We start from the raw sequence: 22,317 nt of genomic DNA, 5'->3' as shown, positions 1-22,317 counted from the left end.
CATGTGACAAGAGGGAGAAGTTCCAGACTGACCTCCAGCCGTTTGATGCAAACTGGATCTGCTGAATGCTAATGGTTTGTCAGTTAGGAAAGCTCAAAAAAACATATATATTTACATGTCTCTGTTTCCCTGGTGTGTCATCAGTGCATAAAAAGTCTTAATACTGAAAAATGAAGCCTTTGTGAACGCAGCTTTGGCAGCCTGCAGTGGTAACATTGATTGCATGAGGTTCTACCTCAGCCATGCTGGAGATGTGAACGTAGACGATAGACCCGGTGTCAGTCTATGTGCACCATGGCTTATCTATTGAGCTGGCAGAGCAGCTGTTTGTTCACCAGTCTGCACCTCCTCAAAGACACAAACACCTTGCACATCCCAGGAGCTACTGAATGCATTTACTAACTTTCTTTGCTTGTTCTTACAAAAATCAGGCAACAGTGGGCTCCTGTTTGCATTCCAGATTTGGCATCACCAGTTGCTTTTATACCTGCAGGTATGACTGCAGTGTGGTGTCAGTACAACCTCTGAAGTGCTTTCTGCTGGCTAGATAGAATTATGTCTGCAATTCAATGACAGTGAGCCCTTGGAGACTTCTGTCTGCATAGTGGATAAAGGTAAATGATCATATTCTTCCATTGATGCAGTTACTGAATTATGCTGACAGCTCAGAATCAATGACTTCACTTCTTTTTTGAAGTTGCTGTTGAGGAAACCATAGATGACAGGGTTGACACAGGTAGAAGCCATGGCTACCAAATGGCACAATGAGAAGATCAGATTGTGGTGGCAAGGTGAAATGATCTTGTAATTCCAGTCCACAATGGTGTTGAAAACATGCAGTGGTAACCAGCAAACAGCAAAAGCAGCAACCATGGATGCTAACAATATATTTATCCTTCTTAACTGAACTGCTCGGTTACTGTATTCATTCTTCTCAAACATGTCCTTTCTTTTCTGTAGGCGTAAGTAGATACGCAGATAGCAAAGTATAATGAAGAACAGCGGGATGCAGTACTGCAGAAGAAGTAGAGTAGTGGTGTAGATAAGCCTGTGTTGCTCAGAAGGCCATGAGTCAATGCATATGGCCTTGTCATAGGAAAAATTCATGATGTGTGAGAGCTGTTCATACAGATCATTAGACAAGATGGATGTGGTCAAAAAGGGAAGAGACATGAGACATGCTAAAGTCCAAATGACTCCAATTCCTAAATAGGCTTGGGAGATGCTTGGCCTCCAACCAGTTGGGTTTATGATCAGCTGGTGTCTTTCCAAAGCAATAAGGACAAGGGAAAGAATTGACACTGTCACAGATGTGCACTGTGTGAAAGAGGTCATTTTGCACATGACCTCCCCAAATATCCAATAGTCCATCATGGTGTAAACAACGGTGAAAGGCAGGCAGACAAGACACATAAACAGGTCTGAAATTATTAGGTTGGAAATGAGGATGTTGGTGACGTTGGTCTTTTCCTTCTGCCTGGCTATAACAGCAATCAGGCATATGTTTCCCACAATGCCTAGAACAGTCTCCAGACTGTAAGAGGTGGCCAGAAAAACAGTAAGGTCAGTGACATTCCTGCACTGGTTAGAAAGGTGTGAGGGGAAGCTTCGATTTGAGCTCAAGTTTTTACTATTCAGGAAAGGAAAAGCGTCATTAACTGCCCTTGTCTTATTCATCCTGGGCCCCAAACTTTTTATCCAAAAAGGTGATAACCAAACACAGACTGAGTCCTCTGGAGCTGGCCTAAAAAGTTATCTGTTCTATTTCACTGCAGGAGGTCTGGGTAGGTCTGCAAAGGAAAGGAAAAAGATTGCTTAGTTATGTTACAAGAGATCAGTCAAAAGTGCAGTGGGGGAAAGTAAGAGAAGCAAGCAATAATTCTGTATTTCTTCAGTTCCTTTTTATATGGCTAATCAGATTGTGAAATGGAATGATTTGCTAGACTGTAGTATGGAAATATGTGCAAATCTACTGAAATATGACTTTGCCATGCATGAAGTTATCCACAGGGTTTAATATCAACTTAGAGCAGCACCTTGAATGCTACTAATTCAGTAGAAAGTTGGATCAAAACACACCCAGCGGTAAAAATAATGTATGATCTTGTATTTCATAGAATCATAACAAGTCTTAGGTTGGAAGGGACCTTAAGGATCAAGTTCTGAGTCGCTGCTGTGGTCAGGGCATTTGCAAGACTCTGATCCACAGCTGTGTGAAAGGCACTTTACTGGGGGCATGTTCCGTCACTCAAGTAAAACATCAGTGAAAACATTCAAATATATTAATACACAAAGCTAACACCGAAATATTTAAATACAAGTTACTCTGCAAACTGAAATTGTATTTGCAGCCAGAACACGCGTTTGCTTGAGACAGTATCACCATGCAAAAATTCAGGCTCGTATCCTCAGGAGGGATAACATGGGACAATTTTGAAAGCATCTGAAATAATTCAAAATCACTTCAACATTTTTCCATTTCTACACAGCTGTGATAGGTCATGGGAACTGCAGTCCAAGTTCCCTACTTCCCCTTTCTGGATGAACCCCATTGCCCATGAGGCACTGATGTCTCCCTCTGGGTGGCCAGTGTGGCCATCACAGGGCTTATCAGGAATATATTCCAGGCTTTCCATTTTGGCTTTCTGAATAGCTGTATTTGACAACCCTTCTTAATTCCACATGACCAGATTCCTCTTTCAGCAGAATTTCACTCTTAATAACTAAGAGTGTTCAAATGTTCTAACAGTACGTGCTGTCCACAGGGTGCTGTTTCTGCACAGGCGTATGGATCTGCTGCTCAGCCATGGCTTCTGAGCTGTGATTTTCATTGACATCTCAGGGAACCAAGACTTCAGAGTTAATTGAGGCTGCATGGTTTTGGAAATCTACACCACAGGAGTGCCTGGGCTCTACCAGAAGACACTTGGGAGGCTGCTATGATCACCTGGTACGTTCCTGGGTTCCTTTTCCACTCCGCATGGGGGGTGATATCCCCTTTCTTTTTTGTTACCAGCGCCTTTCCTCCAGCTGGCCATTGGGGCCCACTGATGTAAGTGAATACCCCTTGCTATAGTAGAGCCTTCTCTATCATTCTTACTCTGGAACCCAAATCTACATCCAGAAATTGAAGAAAAAAATCTGACCCTGCTGGGAGCTCTCATCCAATCAAAAGCAGTTACAGGCTGTATGAAGACTTCTGACTTGAGAAGTAAATAAATACACAGGAATTTGTACCATTTACCCAATACACAAGCCCTTCCTCTGCAATCAGATGCTACTCAAATCTGTGAGGATGTGATAAATTTCTCAGAGCTTCAGAAAAACAAATGGAAAAGATAACAATGCATACATTAAATGGTATGATGAGACTCACTGTTGGAGTAGCAGTAACTGCTGAGCAAGTTCACTCGTCAAGGTAAAAGTTTAAACCAGATCCCACAGATTTAAGGGGCATGCTCCCAAGAGCGACACCAAAGAGAGAGTGTGACTGTGTATTTGTTGCAGATGGTATTGTCGTGCCTCTGAAGGCTCTGCATTTTGTTGGGTTAGGCATCTCTTTTAATGCACTGCATTCTGTAGTGTTTCTCACAAGATGACTGGCAACCGCTTCCCAGTCATGTGTTCTCATGGTGATGCCATAGGTTCATAATAAATTATCACACTCATATCACAGGCTAGGGGATGAGGCAGGGAAATGAGATGTGAGTGTCTCAGGGAAAGCTTTGGTACATTAAGTAGATGTGAAACTGCTTGTTGGACCTGATTCCTTTGGAAAGTCAGAGTCTAGATCACCTGTGTGCAGCTCTCTGTATCTCATATTCCAGTGTCTAGCATGTAAAAAACATTTCTAGGAAAATAGAACAGTGAGTATTTCAGTGACCTAATATCTATGTATCCTGTTACAGTACCCCTAGATGACAGATTCTTGGGGTCAGTCACTGCCAAGTCCTGTCATCTCAAGGTATTTAATGCTATTCAGTTGGTCTAAGTTACAAACCAATAATAATCAATATGGACTCACTTTGTTTAGAGAGTTGAATTAAGTGCTGACTAACAAACTGAATCACCAGTGCAAGTGGAAAAGAATTCTGGCTCCCCTCACTGTATTAAAAGCACGTTGATTACTCAGTAAAATACAGAAAGAAAACAAAATAAAAAACAAACAAACAAACAAAAACTGTGGTCAAAGACAACAGCTTTTGTCTTCAGAAGGTGAAATAATACTTTCTTGGCTTGCAGGAGCAATGAGCTTCCTAAATCAGCTGGGGGGAAGTTGGGAGAAAGAGTTGAATTGCTGTTCCTTTGTTTTTAAAGAAAAAAAGGATATACCAGCTCAGAATCATCAATGAACTTCAGGAAAGAGGTCAGCTATGAAAATCAACATGCTCCAAAAACAAGGTCTTCTTTAGTTGATGCAATGTGAGATGGTATTTCTAAAAAGTGGGTGACACAAAAGTCTGCAGCAACTTTACTGGATACAGAAGAATACAATAGGGAACATTCAGACTTAATCTTTGTTAAATTCTTCATTTGTTTCCTTCACAGACATTTGTCATTCTTTTGGAAGCAAGGAAATAGAGCAGCTGAGGTCTGAAGGATTTGCTTCACTGAACAACACAGTCTTCTAAACTAAGAAAAGTCACTCAGGATATCCCAAAGAAAAAATTGAAAACAAACTATAATCAGCTTGACTGCCATATCCTATATGTGCCAGAAAAATTCTTTGAGGGAAAGGGAATTCTGGTGACATTGTACTCTGTCAGCTACCCAGGAAGGGGCAGACTGTCCTTGCAAAGCTGACCAGCACCAGCTCTTCTCTGCATTTGAGTCAGTCTCTGTATAGCTATGATGGGCAGTGTGGGTTACTTCCTACATTAGACATAAGTAGAAGGGAAAAAACGTTTGCAGTTCTTGGCTTCATTATGTGGTACTCAGACACAATTACTTGTCTGGCTCAGAACTTAATTGGTAGCTCAAGCCCTGTTTGCTGCTTCCAGTCCATAAGTCTTCATGAGAGAAGCAACTCTTACAGCCAAATGGCTGTATTACTGATTTAGAGCTATGACAATTATCTGGAGTAAAGCAGCTATGGGCTGTCTCTTTTAAACTAGAAACAAGTAAGTATTTGGAAATATTTAACAGAACTCTGAAACGTATCACTGAGTGCGCACAGAAATCCCACAGCCATACAAAATCCATAAAGCATTTGATACAGTGAGATTTAATGGTGAGCGTTTTTTACACTCTTAGTTAAACTGCTATTCCAAAAGTATTGGGAGAGGCTACTGAAAGAGCTAATGTTGAGTTTTTCTAAGATCTGGGGTACAAGACATGTGAATTAATATGTTACAAGTCTATAACATTGAAAGATGGTTTAAATACCCACAGAAATGAGCAAGGCTGGGCGCATCTGTCAAAAACTGTCACTGCTTAGTGGAAAGCAATGGTTTGGTGCACCCATCCTCTGCAAGCTCAAATCTGTATCAGCCCAGCACTGACAAATCAATTGTTTGCACAGCCTTAATCTACGCTGAATGATAAAGTTAAGTATTTATTGTGGCCTCTCTTGCTTTTATAAACCTTCTTGCTAAATTATTACTATTAATAATTGTGTTAATGTTTATTGTGGCAGTATTAAAATCTAATTGAGAATAGTGCTTGGTGCTGTTCAGGTCTAGGGGAGGAGACAAAGCTCTCTCTGGCAACACAGTAAGGGAAAGAGCTTTAAAAGTATACAAACAGAGCAAAGTATTTATTACTGTTTTTCCTTGCCTTGTGACTGGATTCAGAGCTCATTGATCCTTGTGGACTTTGGATCAGGTTCACTTCACTTTCCGTCCTTGTTTCTGTATGGTTTTAAAACCACCAAGAAATCCACAACAGTTTTATGGAACTGAAGAACTGTGTAAGAATTCTTTGCTTTCAGGAATCCAACCTGGCATAGGCTTTCATTCCTTGGCTTATCTTCAATTTAAACTACATCCCCCATCAGCTCCAGTGACCTAATTTTAAAATGTATATGAATTGAATGTGTTTCATTATTTCCTGTTACCATAATAGTTTACTGAATGAAAAGTCATGTCAGAACTGTTCTGAATCCGTATTTTCATGTTCTTCTAAAACTTGTTTGTTTGAATTGTATGAATGTAGTAACTACTCAGCAAACCTATACATTTCAGATATATAGTTCTTGTCTCATGTCCTAGGTTAAAATTTCAGGTGAATTCTCACTGAGCTGACTGGTTTCTGACCAGGAAACATCATCCAAAACAGAGGGAGATCAGAACATAAAGGAATTAATAATGATATCATTATCTGTCAGCAAGTGAAGCTGAACAAATGTAGACAATCAAAAGTGATACCTTTATTAAAGAAATCTGAGATCTAATAAATCTGAAATAAACACTTCAAAGAATTCTTACCTCTCTCTGATGGAGGAAACAACCTCTGTTGCTGCACGTTTCTGTCTTGGAAGAAGGGAGAGCTGTTACAGCAGCAAAGTAAGACCATCTGTGTTTCAGCAATCTAGAAGAGATGTTCTGCTCGCTGCTTCAGTAGGTAATTTTGGGTGGCAATTCTCTTCCTTTTACCCCCCTCCCTCCTTTCTCCTCTTCAGTTTAGCCAATGAATCCAGCTTCATCCCTGTGCTCTGACTTCGAACTTCTGGCTCCCTCTGCTGTTCCGTAAGTGCAGAAATTCTACAGATACATGAGATGGAGAGCAGCTTCAGGAAAGAGCTACAAAGTGATTGAAGCACAACACCCATTCATGCTACACTTTTAACACGTGTATGAGTGGAATTGCTAAAGCAGATAGATAGTAGTAGAAAGTAGAGGAACCGAGCCCCACTCTCTTCTTCTTGAGGAAAGATTTCTGCAGGCTTCGAAGAGGATTTTACTTTTTTTTTTTTTTTTTTTTTTTTTTTTTTTTTTTTTTTTTTAACATTGCCAGTATTGGTTTTCTCATTTTTATTTGCAGTTCATCATAGACCACAATTGGAATTTTAGTTTAGGAGGATGCAGGCTTCAAACTCTAAACACCCAGCTTGTGAAAGGGGAGAGGTGCACTGTAACTCAAGCAAACAACTCAGAAATGTAAGATTTGGAAATAGAGAGGATAGATTGCACCACTACCAGCTTTCCTTGGATTGTTTGTTTCTTAGCTTGCTTCTTTCTTGTGAAAACCCAAGGCAGAAATCAGAGCTGCAAATTTTTCACTTGCATTGACAGAACATAGAGACAATATTTTATTTCCAAGAGCTATAGCAGGGTAATGTAATTTTCAACTTTACTTAAAATGTGCTTTAAGCTGAAGCCAGCCACTTGGTCCTGTAGCTGCTGCTCTTCTGGTGTTTTTCTCAAGGTGTGATAAGTAGCTGTAGCAAATATGTAGTTACATTTGTATGCTGACAGAAATCAAACATTTCAATATCAAAAATAATGACAGGCTCTTATCAACTAAACTAATTGTGAAAATTGTCATTTATTTGTACTGTATTCTTCCTTCCTTTTTTTTTTTTTTTTTTTTCCTGGTACCAGTTAGAGGAGATGTGTCAATCTACTTTAAGCACTTGCCTGACATTTTTCATCGCTAAAGGAATAAAGCAGAAGTAGAAATATGTAAGGTATTTCTAGCTTGTATTTCTTGTGCTTTGTGATGCTGAGAGCTTTCAAAACTGAAATATGCTGAATGCTTTAAGCTGGAGAACAGTCCTTATTTGCTGCTCCTTTCTTCAGTGCATGTCTGCTTTTTTTCTTATTAAGTATTTTTCCCAGCCTTCTTTTCAGGAGCTTTATTTACCAGCTGGTTTGTAGCAGCATCTCCCTTCTTGCCACAAGCATCTCCCCGTATGCGGGGAAGGCGGTGTGCAGCCAGCACGGCAGGAGGCACTCAGTCAGACCCAGATCTTCTTTCCAACTCCTTGGGCAGTAGAAGCTTCACATCCTCCTGGAGCCAGAGAAGCTGGAATGATTTATCTGGCCTGCTCACTTCTGTTTCTTCCTTAATTTGTTTATCATGTTTATTAGTTCTGCTGTTCCAAGCATCAAAGAAGGGGAGAGAAGCTGCTAAGAAGCAGACAAAACTTTTTCTGGGGAATGTTTTGATTTATGGAGCTGTTCGTCCTGTCTCCTTCAGCTTGCAACAGTGTTCAGCCAGCTGTCTCTCCACTCTTCCCAAACAGTTAAAGTTATGCTGTGTCATGTATATTCTCTCAACCCATACCTTTGGGAATAGCCTGCAACCATCAAATTAGCATCTGCTTTCCTCTTATGGTCAAAAGAGAAAAGCTGCAGCCCTGGTCCTGAAAGACTGCTTAGGATTCTGCAGAAAATGACCTGACCACGACTACTGGGCTACAATATCGAGATCTGTCTTCTTGACAGATTTTTGGGATGAATTTCTGTATCAAGGTTCTGGCCATATTTGGTGAGGTGGATGGGGTTTTGTTAGAGTCCTGTTTCATGCAGTTTTTCCACGTGCAGCCCAGATGCTCACTGTTAACAAGTTGATATGGGAGCAGCACTTGTGTCTGAACCTGGAAACATGCAGCAGCTGCTGAAGCAGGATATGGTGATGCTGAGGCTGCCAAGCCCAGTTGTCCCAACTACAGCACTGCAGGAGAACGCTGGAGCAGCACGGGGTAAGAGAAGCTGCAGGAAGACAAAGATGTAGATGCCTCTTTCCTCATCCAAGTGAGTCGTCTTGCTTGATTCAGTGCCTTGCTGAAAGGGATACTGGTAGCTGAGCTGGCTGATTTGAATGTGGACATGTTTAATTGCACTGTTCAACAGGGACTACTGAATTGTTACTTGCAGAAAGTTGGTGGGGATCCTGATCTGCTCAGACTTTTGGAAAATGCACAAGAAGAGTTTATATGAGGGTTCCAAGAGTGGAAATTCCTTCATATGCAAAATACTTGCTGCTGGAAAGCAGCCTGGAGTTCAGTATTCTCTGCTACTGTAAGTCCTCTGTTAGGCAGGCTGGCTGTTCCCGTTCATGTCAATAGGTTTACATAGTCTAGCAATCAACGGACCAGCCCTTGTTTGCTGTTGATAGGGAAAGGAGTAAAACTGTGGCTGGCATGGTGTGAGCCTGCCCTCCCACCTCAGTGATAAGCACACATGCTCCCGTTGCTGCCCACAGCATGCGCCCCTGATACAGGAAGACAATAGAGATCTGGCCTCTTTCCTCTGCTGTACTTTTATGTAACGCTCGGACTATCTGAAGACAACATGTTTCTGGGGGGGATGCATGGGAAACAGCACTCTTTGTGATGGTTAGACCTCCTTTCTGAAAGAGGCTATGGTAATAGCAAGGCCCCTGCCAAGAAACATTCACTGGTACAGTTAGCACCTTCCTGTGAGTGAGGGGGATGTCACAGCACTGGGATTATGACTGCACCTTGGATGCTCTGAGAGTCCCTTCCATCCACGTTGGTCCTCATTGATGGAGCCCTGGTGCTCTGTCTCTCTTTCTCTCCTCTGCGCTTGGTATTTGGGAGGCTAGTTCACCAACAACACATTCAGCAAATCAAACTGTGGTTCAGCATTTGGAGTCCTGATCTTTCTGGCACTCTTAAACAGTATAAGGTACTTAATGTCAAATATACTGCGGAGAAAACGTAGCAAAAAGCAGCACATAGTCCATGCATATGCTAAGCCTTCCAAGAAGGGGCTGCGAGGTATTGTCTGAAGGAGTTACTACCAAGAAGGTCTAGCTAATCCTGAAGGACACAGATTTAAGGATCTAAGATTGCATTTCTCATTTTACTTAGATTCTCAGATCACCCTAATGACTTTCTGGAAGTACCTGGAACCATGAATGAGTTTTTTTCTAAAATTTAGTAAACAGTGTTCCTTAGTATGTACAGCTTTTCTATTTGCATGCTCTCAGCACTGCCTTTGAAAATAGGTTGTGTGACTGTGTTTTTCCTCAACAGATATGCAGAACATATTGGGTTTCCATCAGCTGAAATACGCCCTTGTAATATACTTCAGCAAGGTAGAAAAAAGAACATGAAGAAAATATCTACGTGTTACTCTTAAATAAACTGAACCCACTAAACAATTTATATGGGCTTTCTGTGCTGTACGGTGCTCTTATTATAATTGCTATTCATATTGTCTAAACATGTTTTATAGGATATTTTTCATAAAAACCACTCTCATGGACTTTGTACCGGGCACAAAGTCGTGCCTGAAGCCTACTCTCTAAACATGCTTTATAGTCTAGGTTTTCCATACAAACAGCTTTCACAGGGTTCTTTGTCACTGGACTTTGATCCAAACAAGATTATTGCAGGAAATTCTACCCCGGAATGGAAAGCTACAGAGCTATTTATATGGCATTTCTTTGCAATAGGTTGGATTCTAAGGCATGAGCTGGCTGTTTTTGTAAGACACCATTTACCTCCTGAAAATATTTTTCCTTGTATATTTGTGCTAATGGATTGACCTACAGAAGACCCTAAGGTGGAAGAGGCTTTCAAAGGTCTTTTTTCTGTTTTGTTCCATCCTGCTCTCCTAGTCCACGTGTCCTTGGGAGAAATGTCAATGAGTGTAGCAGCATAATGAATCCTTTTGTCTGGCAGCTTTGTGTAATAACGATTACTCTAATTGCTAGATTATTTCAAAATCAATATTTAGCTTTACTGCCACGTTTTTACAGATACCATGAATTCTTCTGTTTTTAACAAGACTATTCAGTGAGTGCTTGGAAGAAAAATAAATCATTTACTATATGTGAAAATTTATTTATCTCTGCATCCCAACAGAAAAAAAAAGCCTTGTTACAAATGTGTATATAATAAGACAACCATCTAGTGCCACAAATAAGACAGATGGCACAACTAGAGCTGTGAAAGACGTGAGGTGAACCCATTCCTCATGAAACCATGCTGCTTTGCTTATTTTCTCTAAGTAAGAGATGTAGAATATATCTAACTTCCAGGGGATGTGCAGAAGAAAGAGGACAAACACATCCAACAGCCTTAACCAACCCCATTGTAGACTTTGCAGCTTATGTCAGGATTAGTCTTCTTCACAACTCGGATGGAGCAGCTTTTCTTGTGGAAGAGACCAACGCAGTTCACTCTGTCATAGTTCTTGGGGACTGAAACCCTGTCATTGAGAAAGGCAAGGAGACAAATCAGGAGCCAAGACCTGGACAGAGATAAGGATGCTTAATGAGCTACAGCCATCCTGTAGCAAGCGACATTATGGATTGGTTTGGCTCACGGACTGCATTACTATCAACACTGAGGGGCTGCAACCAGAAGGGGTTGAAGCTTGATGATCTTTAAGATCCCTTCCAACCCAAACCATTCTGTGATGAGGAAGAGCTGTGCCTTCCGTAAGAACTTTGCTGTCTTTCACTTTGTTTCTTCCCAAATAAGTTCTATGTGGTTATCAGATAATTCTACTTAGTTGTGATTAGAGCTAACTGAGATATAGGAAGAGGAATTTTGCTCAAGTGAATATGATATTCAAGCTCAGGCTTTCACCAAGGCTCTTTAAGTCTGAACATATCAATCAGTTCCTTAATAAGCAAGCAATAATTTGGGGGAACTTACAAGCTGCAGCAAACCATCGCATTCATCTTACACTTGCATTGGTAACAATCCTCAGTCTTCCACACTGCACCAAAAACGTAGAGGTTTCTGTTTGAAATGCAACCTCCATGCACACAACAGAAAGCAATAGTCAGCAAATAAATACGGGCATGTATTAATAGACATAACTTACAGTCTTCTGTTCATGGGCTGTCAATCAAAACTCTGATTTACACTGAATTACATCAGCAGAGAATCTGACCTGGTGCTTTGCAGTACAGATACCACATCTTTGCTCCTGAAGTGCACAGGAGAGTACAAAATATCATGATGAAGTGGTAGCAACCACATGCTAGAGAAATACTCCTCTGTTCTTGTGATAGATCTAAAGAAATTAGCTGATGGCTATGGTAGGATATTTATGCCTTTTCTTACACTCAGCATACAGATCTAGTCTGTAATTTCTCCCTCCCCTCTTCTCCCTCAACTTTTCTAAATTTTCAACAACACCAGTCTTGCAGCCTTTGCTTTGATTTTAGTGTTAGGTACCCTACTCAAGTTAGACAGTTCATGTGTTCTGCCATGTGAGAAATGGCTTCAGCTATACATTAACCCTGAGGGTGTGCCTCTGTCATGGAATAGCATCTGTCTATCTGCCTGGAGATGTCTTCAGGTGGGTTGATAGCCCACCATCCTGCTGATTGGATCAATCTTCAACACAGAATGCATTATACTATTCCAGCATTTCTAACAAAATTAGACTTTGAATTTCTACTTCAGGGATGTCCAGTATTTGCCATTCTTACCATACTTGCTGGATGTTCTAAAGTAGCAGCGGGAATCGCACAGAGTCCTTGAGAAGAGGATCAAGCAGAAGACCAGCAAGAATTTCTAAAAAAGAAGCAGGAAGTTTTCTTTAAACCAAGTGTTTTTTCAATGGTCTAGTAAACTGACCCACTTGTGTAGAATTAAGGACAAGTCCTATTATTATAAACAAGCTCAGATTGAAAAATACTTTCCATGTATGTACACACGCTACACACCTAGCATATAAACTGCTGACTTACCATACTTGCATGGGCTGCCCACATTTCATAGTGAGGGGCAGCTGTGTATTTATATACAGCGTGGAAACAATGGTCAAGGCAAAGGGAGGTGATGTCACCATGAGCACCCTGGAGCCAGTGGACACTCTAACCTGTTCCTACCATCGATCAGAAGGTGTCACCTCAAAAAGTCTTGCAGAAGCTTGTTTTGTGCGCTGATGTACATCTTGACCTTCACTATGCCAGTGTAAATCTGAAGAAACTCCGGAGATACATTAGTCACTCCGCACCAGCACCAGTGTTGGAGAAAGCCTGTGACCCCCCAAAAGCTGCACCTCCAGCCCTGGCAGGCCGTCAAGGAGCAGCGGGGAAAGGGCATGTGAGCAGCAAGGCAGTGGTGTGCTATTGTTCACCTGACCTGCTGCCGGGATATCACCTTGGGTCTGGAACAGGTCATTCCTACAGTGCAGCAGAGTGGAGACTCCAGTGTTCTCAAACTGATTTATTAGAATTTCAATGTATATGTGACATGTTATTTTGTATAAATTTAATGACCTGTAAGGACTAGCCAAAGTTTTGTATCTCTAGGTTGCTGATGCAAACCCTGGCCCACAAGACACGCACAGATCACCATGAACAGACAGCACCTTTTTGTCAGCAAAAGTGAGATGATCTGCATGTGTATTGTCTCAGTTCAGAAGTGAAGCCAACAGTCAGGGTGCTTTTGTAGCTCACTACAGCAACAGTAGTGACATTAGGGATTAGAAAAGGCAAAGAAAGCAAAATTCCAGCTTTCTTTCACCTCATACATACCCTGCCTCCAAGGCAGTTGGGATCTTGCAGTGTCAGTTTTGGAGTTCATCAGGATATCTTACTGCAGGTATTAGGGGTTTTTGCACTACTGCAGTACACACTATGTGAGGCTGCATCTCACAACCATTCAGGAAAACTCTCACAGACCCCAGACCATCTATGGCCATGCCAGAATCTGGAGGAATCCGCTGCTTTGCTGATCTGGGGCGCAGGCATGACAAGCTCTGAAAGTTGCCAGAGGATTCCCAGAATAATGAGTTGCATTAATTCTGCTGATGGGGCTCTTTCAGCAAGCCTGATTAAACACCTTGATTACTCATTAGCTTCTACTGATTGACAAATAGTTGGAGGAAGCCAAGCTGCCCTGGAGGGGGTTCTTGGATAAGAGGTGCAGTGGCAGAGCAAGTGTTGTCTCTGGAGGGGTCCAGAGCAAGGGAGGTGACTGTGGAGGAGCTGATCTGTGTAAGTGTCTTTAGTTTGGTTTTGTTTTTTGCTCTTGTTCTTGGAGAGAAGCTTGAGAGCTTTCATTGCAGTTTGCTTTTAATCTTGTAGTTCTGTGTTAATCTTGTGACTTTCGGTAGATCGCATTCTGTGTGTGGTTCTGATTTAGGAAACAATTGTTGTGTCTGATGAAGTACCTTAAGGAAATACTCTGGGGTAATCCTTGACTGAATGAACTCCTGTCTGAAGGGAATGATTTCTTCAAGTTGACTGTATTAGCATTAAGAGGAAATAAGGTGAAAATTCTATTTCTCTTATGCTACTAAATCTTTGAATTCGTGATAGCCTTCAAATTTCTGGGCTGACCTTGCTGTCACTCCTAATCTTGTCATATTCCTTGATGAGTGACAGTTGAAGTATGCAGTGCCTGTAATAAAAGTATAGCTTCAAAGAAATGTTAACATCCTTGAAGGGCAAGGTGCATTCTAAATTCTCCTAAAACAATAAGTTTATTGTAATTTTTCTTTCATAAAAATAAAAAAAATAACTATATTAATGAGTTTTTCCAAACCACTGCTGTTTCTCAGGTAGCCAAGCTCACTATGGTTGAAGCCATTGCTGCCTGGTGGTGCTGGTCCTTAACCTCAGGTGTGTGCTAAAGTGTGCTCTGTGTGATTTCTTTTTTTGTCTTTAAAGTACTTTTTTTTTTTTTTTTTTTTTTTTTTAAAAAAAAAAAAGGCACTGTAAGGTCACTTAAATTGCAAACTTGAGAATGAAGGAACAAAGTGCTTTTGAAAGTTTGTGATTTTGAGTTACTTTTGGGATCTATAAGAGAGCAGAGACGAAGACAGTCTTTTTGTCCATGCTTGTTGATCTGCTGGGGAGTCTTCTCTGGAGTCAGTAAGGCTTTCCAGGTCAAATAGATAGTGAAGGAGAAGGGAGTTCTCTGTGGTGTGGGTGTGAATGAACACTTCCCTGTAGGATGTGTCATTGGGTCCCTTCTCTTCAGAGAAGGATAAGTCAATCTTGCCCAGTGATGGCTGTAAGAGCTGAGGAGGCTGAGTGCCTCCTGAGACATGGAGTACTGCCTCTCTGTCACAACTCGCTGCTTGCCTGTGTACCTTATTCCTTGACCTGTGGTGCCAGTGGAGCTCACAGCATGGCTCCAGACAGCCTGTAAGTCTTTCACTAGCTGTGGGATATGGCAGCAGTTAATATATGGGTGTCCTTAGCTTGAGGTCTGTGAAGCAATGAGAAGAACATCCAGCCCTGCCTTTCCCTGTTTATCTTGCTGTTTGTCAGTGAAGCTGCCAAGCTAAACTGGTTAAATAATGCAGTGGTTTGACAAGCGCAGTGATTGCCAAACCAGGGAGGCAGTTCTGCCTGAAGATGCTTTTGCCAATTAGGAGGATTCTGAGTAACTTAGAGATGCCTGGAGCCAGGCTGGACTGCTCTCCACACCTCAGAGCAGAAGGGTGCTTTGATGTCACCCCTGGGTCACCAGGGCTCTGACTGCAGGCCAGGTCTCCATTTCTGTAACTCAAGTGAAACTTGCTTGTGTTGAAAACCTAACCTGACTTCAGGAGCCTGTGGTTAGACATGGTCTGCTGGATGTCTGGTTTTTTTTTTTTGTTTGTTTGTTTGTTTTGTTTTGTTTTGTTTTTTAAGCAGAAATGTTCTTTGAAGCAAAAATTGAGTCTTCTTACTGCTGCTCCTGCAGAAAGCCTGACTCTTTAAACTCTTCTGCAGCATAACCACTTCCTTGAAGAGAGGAAAAATTTACCTTGTTTCCTCCACCACTACTAGGCTTGAGACCTACATACCTTTGTGGATGGAGACTTAAACTCTTCCCTTTTCCAAGGTTCCAGTTGCCCTCAGGAATTGACCCTTCACAAACCTTGAATCTGAGTCCAGAGCAGTTTCATCTTATGCTGTTGGCTGTACTGTACCCAGTGCATCTCTGCTTTAGTAGTGGCTCCTTTGAGCCATTGTACATTTAGCCCTTCTCAAGCTTCCCAGAGCTACCTGATGTCACAAAGTCTCAGGACTCCGGTAGCAGCTCCAGTAATCTACCCCTGATTTAAAACTCTTTTTATTCCTCTTGCTGGTGGTATGCTAGTCATGCCTATGGATCCTACTTCTATCCATGGCTTTGCAAATATGTCTGATTAATTAAATAATGCAGTCAAATTGCAGTATGTCAGTATGCTGTAGTTCCCAGATAGTCCATAGAATTGTTTCCTGACTGGCAACTCTCAAAAACTAGTGCTAGGGAGAATGGTGGCAGCAGCTGATGGCATGAATGCATTCTGAACTGTGAATGGGATGGATGTTCTGCACTTGCTCCTTCCAGCCAATGCCCATGGTCTTATCAGCTCTGAGCTGCTAGTTCTGGAGAAAGAATTGCCCAGGATTACTTGGTAGACAAGCAGTTGTATCTCTGTCTCTTGAAATTAATGCTTCTGAGGAGTTTGGCTGGAAATCTCAGGGTGCAGGGCTACAGGCTGAACTTTGTCCTGATTGTAGCTAAGTGTTGTGATCTACTACAACCTTAGGACCTGAGCAGAGGACTTAGCAAACAGAGCCTGTTACCTTCCAAATTAAGGAATGCTGCACTAACACAATGCACAAGAAACTTCTAAATCTGGCACAGACTGTGGTTCATAGCGTGAACTATCAAAAAATCTGTCAACAGGGCAAAAATTACTTTCTGGAATCTTCTTTTTTCTACTCTAGAAGGCAAGAAAATTACAGTGGGGGAAAAAAGGGGGCAATGTAGTCAGAAATAGGTATGGTAAAAATACAGGTTTTGATGAGACGCATATAAGGAGGTTTGCCACCACAGACTTTAAAGAATGAGATCAGTCTTATCACAAACTCTTGTCTTTGTATGGTTTTGTGTGTGTGTGTGTTTCTGCTCTGTTAAAAATTAGAGATCTAATACATTTAATTCCTGAATAAAGAGTATTCTACTCTTTGGAGTAGAATTATCATTGAGCTTTCTTTCTTGTGTATAAGGGATAACAATAGGCAGGCCAAGTCCAAAGATGGGTTCAAGTCCAACTCAGTCCTGTTGATGACCTCTTCAGAAGCTTCTCTCTGTACTAATAGATTAAAGATACTTCTAAAAAGCTGCTTGCATTCTTAAACCCCTCTAGAACAAACAAAAATTAAGCTCAGATCTGCCAGACAGAAGAACCAGGCTTTAGGTTTCCATACTCTCTGTAGATTTTGCTTGACCAGCCTTTCCTTCACACACAGGAGCACTGTTATAGAACTAGGATGCCATCTAGTGATTTCATAGCAGAGAAAGAGGGATAGAGCAATCTGCTGTATTAAGTTCTTGATACTTCTTGTAACACTTACTGGGAAGTCAGTTAGAACTTCCCTGCAATTTCTGGCTGCTGGTGAGCGCCAGGTGGAGTAGCACTAGTTTTCTGCTCTCTTTTTGATATGATTTTGATTATCCTAACTTTCAAATCCTTTCCTGCTCAAGATCGTGGAAGAGTTCCCTGATACTGAACACACAGTCAAAACAGATACTGAAATTCTAAGTGTTACTCTTGTAAATGTTTCTTTTAGGACTCAGTCTTACAGAGAGTTATATGCTGAAAGAAAATCAGTGTCAAAGTAGAATTTTGGGGCGGGGATACGTCTTACTGAGTGTTTTACATTGATCATATAACTTGTGTGTTCTTAAGTTTCATATAAATTGCTATTATAAAGCCAATCATTTTGCTCTTAATAAACCACAGCATGGTTCTGAGAAATAAGTACACAATAGATTTGAACAGAAGTTTGGAAGCATTCAACAGGTGCCAAGACAAATATTCCTTCATACCAATAGATGCATTAATGAAGAGCAAAGTGAAAAGGCTGGACTATAATAAATTGAATGTGTCTGCATTTAAAAAATAGAACAAAGCAGAAAGTGATCTGTAACTACCTAGCTTCTCCACTAAGTATAACCTAAATAAAATATATGCATTCCTTGTTCTAGATTTTTCACATATGCTCTTTAATAGGAACACTTTTAGATTATGGCATGTGTGTTCTGGTGCTGGGTTTAAAATGTGCTATTTGGTAAGATAAACATTACATTTCATTTTAGGGCAAGAACATCTTACTGATATTTAAAAGTCTTGTCTTGAAAAGAATTACTACAATTGGAGGGATCAGGGCCCCCCTAAAATTCTACCTCATTTCTAACAGAGCTAGTGGGAGTGCTTCATTAGGTGTGTGGAGGGAAAGGGGTGGAAGAGAGCACACAGTCTATTCCTGGGGCTGTGCCAGGCTCCCAATGTTCTGCAGCCTCTTGTTAATGTAAGGATTACAGGAAACTCTTACATGAATGTTTCCTCTCTGCTATGTGGAGCTAGTGGAACTATCACATGAAGCACAAGGGCCTGAGCTGGGGATGTGTTCTTTGTAGGGGACAGTAGCTGTGTACATTTAAGAGGAGAAATGTCATGACAAAACACTTGGATAAACGAGGAAGAGCGGAGCTCTTCTCTGTGCCTCTGCTTTCTCAGTTTGGAAAGTTTTGTCATTCTCCCACAGCTTGGCTCCTCCTAGAGAAGACAGCCAAGTCCCTGCTGTGCTTCTGGTGTCTGAAATGAGATGCGATAGGTAACGTCATCACATCATCTGCTTCCGTGCTGGAACTTGGAGCAGACAAGAAGAGAGCAGCTCTCTGGAGACTTTTTGGTTTAGGCTTAAAACAAATCTCTTTTTCCTACCCCTTCCCCCCCCCAATGACAAGTAGTGTAGATCCTCATACTATATCAACAATCGGCAAATGATGGAGGAAGGCATCTGGGTGCATTTGGGATGTGGTTAAATTGGTTGGGACTGCATAAGTATGACAGTAAGGCTAATTTTTCTAGAGTTTGGGTGTGTAGCTTTCTTAAGACTCGCTGTGCTCTGTGAATATGCCCTCTCTATAAGCCTGCAAGTTCAGGAGAGGGTAATGGTTAGTTTTTTAAACTCCCTCTCATGTCTTTTGAGCTTGAAATGCCTCAGGAGTTGCAATGCACTCAGCCTCTGGGCAACTGTACAAGGTTACATAAGGGGATGCCTCATCTGCTCCAGCTCTGTCTGACAGAGCCACAGCCAGCAAGATTCAGAGCATGGTGGGGAGCTCAGGGCTGAATGGATTTAGGTGGGTTTCATTCTATTTCAGGGATCAGATCATGGTCTGTAGCAGAATGTAAGTGCCTTCAGAAAAACTGGAGGTGGAAAAAAGTTTCTAGTAATGAAGGAAAGTAACTAACTGAGGTTGAGAGAAAACCAGCAGGAAGGGAGAAAGTGGTTTCCTTCTTGGGAAGATTGCACAGAACTTGATCTCTTCTCTACAGAAGCCATAAACACAAAGTTTAGCTTCCATTAAAAGTAGGCCACAATTCTAAGTTGATTGAATTCAGGCTGCAACATTGATCAAAAAGGTGCTGGCTGTTAAAGAATTTGATGATTCAAGGCTTCAGAAACAGGCATAGTGACCCAGGAAGTCTTTGCAATTACTGAGAAAATATAGCATAGCCTTTAAAAATGTAATTGGAGTGCATTGTTCTTTGGTTACTGTTACACGTGTACTCTTCTCATTTTCTGGCTCGCACTTTTCCTGAACGTAACTCACAGCACTGGCTGATTCAGAAACTTGAATTCTTTTAGGGTTAATCAGGCCCGTGGTTGAGAACTGGGACTGTTGTGCTGTGGATAAGTGGGGTAGCTGGTGCTTCTTGCAGTCCATAGGTTGTGCAGGCTTTAGGGAGCCAAGCAGTATAAATGGTTATCATGAAAGAAATAGTCTTAGGAAAGGCAATGTTCAGACAAGTGTTCTGTCTTTTGTTTTGTTTTGTTGTTTTTTTTAACTGCTTTTCATTGCTTTCCCTTGTTTTCTGGATTGTTCGTTCTTTAGATCATCTCCCCCCCCCCCCCCCCCCCCCCCCCCCCCCAAAAAAAAAAAATCTCACACAAATTTTTGATGCTTCATCTAGCTTTATTTTTAGCTTTAAAATATAGCTGTGTGTGGGTAACAGAATGTACTCCTTGGCACTGAAGTGTAATGGAAGAAAAATCAAAATAATCAGCTGCTGCTGATCCTTAAGGTCAGCTTTAATTCTGGATATCTAGGAAGTAATAAGTTAGTTCTTGCTGCACAGAGAGGCAGAAGGCAGAGAAACAGGGAATCTTATGTACTTAGGTTCTGCTTTATCACTTACGAATCTTCTGAGTAGACTTTACTCTATGGTTGCATTCTTCAGCTTTTTTTTTTTTTTTTTTTAATTTGTGAGAGAGAACCCTTGAAATGAAAAGAGGGTATCTCCCCCAAATCCATGCCTCTCCTTGGTTAGCCCACCCATTCATGTACTTCGCATGTTTTTGAGTGATCGGCTTTCTCCACTACTTCATAAACACAGGCAGTATTGTTGAATATGCTTATGCATTTCTCTTCGTCAAAATTAACTGGTCTTGCATAGCTGTCATTGGGAAAAGAAGAGCAGATGATTAGGGCAAGAAGGAAGTGGCTTCCATCTGGCATCTACACTTGTAGTTTGGAGAGGTGATGTTGAGATGTTATTTAATGATAGAAAAGGGAGCTTATATGAAGCTGACAGCAAAAGGCTGCTCGCCCTGCTGCTTAAATAAGAGCAGGGTGGAGTTATAGTTTACTGATTTGATTTATATCCACAGGATGCTTGTCATGTTTACTTGCTACTCCAATATCATTGCTTTTCTGTTTTGCCACAGCATGCAGTCACATGAATACTATAGGCAGGCCAGTGTGTGGCTGACTGCCCATCAGAGACAAAAGAGGCAATTTGTGCTTGGAAAGGTCTTAATTAGCACTGGTAAAAGACTCTTAAGTAACCAAATGTTCTCTCTTGAATAAGTATCTTATCTGAAATTTTAGTTCACAACCATTCCCTTTTTTGCCTTTTGTTATTTCAATTTTTTTTTTTTTAAAACCTGAGCTCTATTTTTTGAAGGAACTTCTTGTGTGTTCAGTGTTGATGCTGGGTTAATGCTCATTTTTGTGATATGAAGGGAGTGAATGAGAGGAGGGTCCTTTGGGTTTCTCAGGGACACGTGTGTGAGGTAAGTGCTTTGTGCCACATTGTGCCAGTGGAGAGAACCCCACTGCTCTGAACTTACGTGGTGCAGCAGCTGATCCCAAACTTTAAACAGGAGCACTCTAAGCAGTCTTCAGTCTTCCAATGAGAATTGAATTCATGTGGCTCTCCCTTCTTGTCATAGCTGCCTGAAAACGTAGCATGCAGGCAGCAGTCAGACTTACTGCACTAATAATGCTATCGCCTGCACGCTTTCTATAGGAGCTCTGTTGAATTCTCCAATAACGGAGATGGACTACTATTGTATTAAATCAAGGAAAAAGAGTATCCTCAGCTCTGCTGTTTTCCACTGTACTCAGCAGCATCAAGTTTCCTAGAATAGCTCATCTTGGAACTAGGTGCCCCAAGCAGGAAGAAAACCAGGCACAGACTTGATCAGAAGTATGCAAGGGCTTTGGCTACACCCCACCATTATCACTAACTATTCTTAACTCATCGTTTGGAGCATGTTTAAGTCTCCCTGGAAAATTCTTCCTGATCCTCAGCTGCAGGAAGAAAGCATGTAGTGGATATGAAGTTCCTGTCTAACATTCACGAAATAAATTTTGAGGTGATTTGGAAAGCAAAACTTTAAGGACTGCGCTTGCGTGAGGAGAGGATTTGGGAGCTCTAGGCTATGCCAGTGTCTTCAAATGTATTCTCTTTCTTTGTCATTGTGAGCTCTTTTTTTCCTCTAGTACCAATAGCTTTTCCAAGTGGAGGTAAAAAAGGTTTATCTAGGGTCTCTTGGTTTATTTAGCATGCTGATACAAATCAGCTCTTGTTGCATGCCACTTTTGATCACTTATTTTCCTATTTTTCAAACTAAAAACAAGAAAAAATACATCATATGCAGGTGTATAAAATAAACCTTTGCTACTTCTCTGGACAAAATCCGTTTGTAATTTGGCCTGTACCACATTTCTTTGAAAATTTCTCTTTTATAACAAATTGTAAATTCATTTCTTTCCATACAGCACTCTCCTCCCAGGAGTTTCTCTCCACTGTTTCCACTTATTTTTAAATTATGATAGATTGCACCAACTAGATAAATCCAATCAGGCAGTGCTTGTGGGGCAGTATGACAAGATGTGGACAGCTGGCTTCTTACCTATAATCTCATCTCCACGCTTCACTGGATTCAATGGCAGAAAGTAGCAGGAAGCATTGGATGCTGTCATGCTAACAGAAAGAACAAGAAGGCAGGCCAAGAAGGTTTTCTGAAGAGGAAAGCACAATTATTGCAAATACTGAAGCATATACTGAAAATTACTGATGGTAAATATTGCTATAAGAAGCAGGAAAATACATTGTGGTTTTGAACGAAAATCCAGTTGTCATTTGTGTTTTA

General features: G+C 41.2%; 1 protein-coding gene across 1 annotated transcript; it reads right to left on the bottom strand.

The window, feature by feature from the left end:
• Window positions 1–543: 543 nt before the first annotated feature.
• Window positions 544–1,677, bottom strand: NPY4R2 (neuropeptide Y receptor Y4-2; the record flags this gene model as incomplete). Its single annotated transcript, XM_079535197.1, has 1 exon — window positions 544–1,677. One exon carries the CDS (start codon window positions 1,675–1,677, stop codon window positions 544–546), a length of 1,134 nt encoding a protein of 377 aa, XP_079391323.1.
• Window positions 1,678–22,317: the final 20,640 nt, after the last annotated feature.

Source organism: Tetrao urogallus, assembly GCF_951394365.1.
Source record: "Tetrao urogallus genome assembly, chromosome: 5".
NCBI lineage: Eukaryota > Metazoa > Chordata > Aves > Galliformes > Phasianidae > Tetrao > Tetrao urogallus.
Note: the sequence above shows the minus strand (reverse complement) of the source record. Positions and strands in the feature narration are given on the sequence as shown.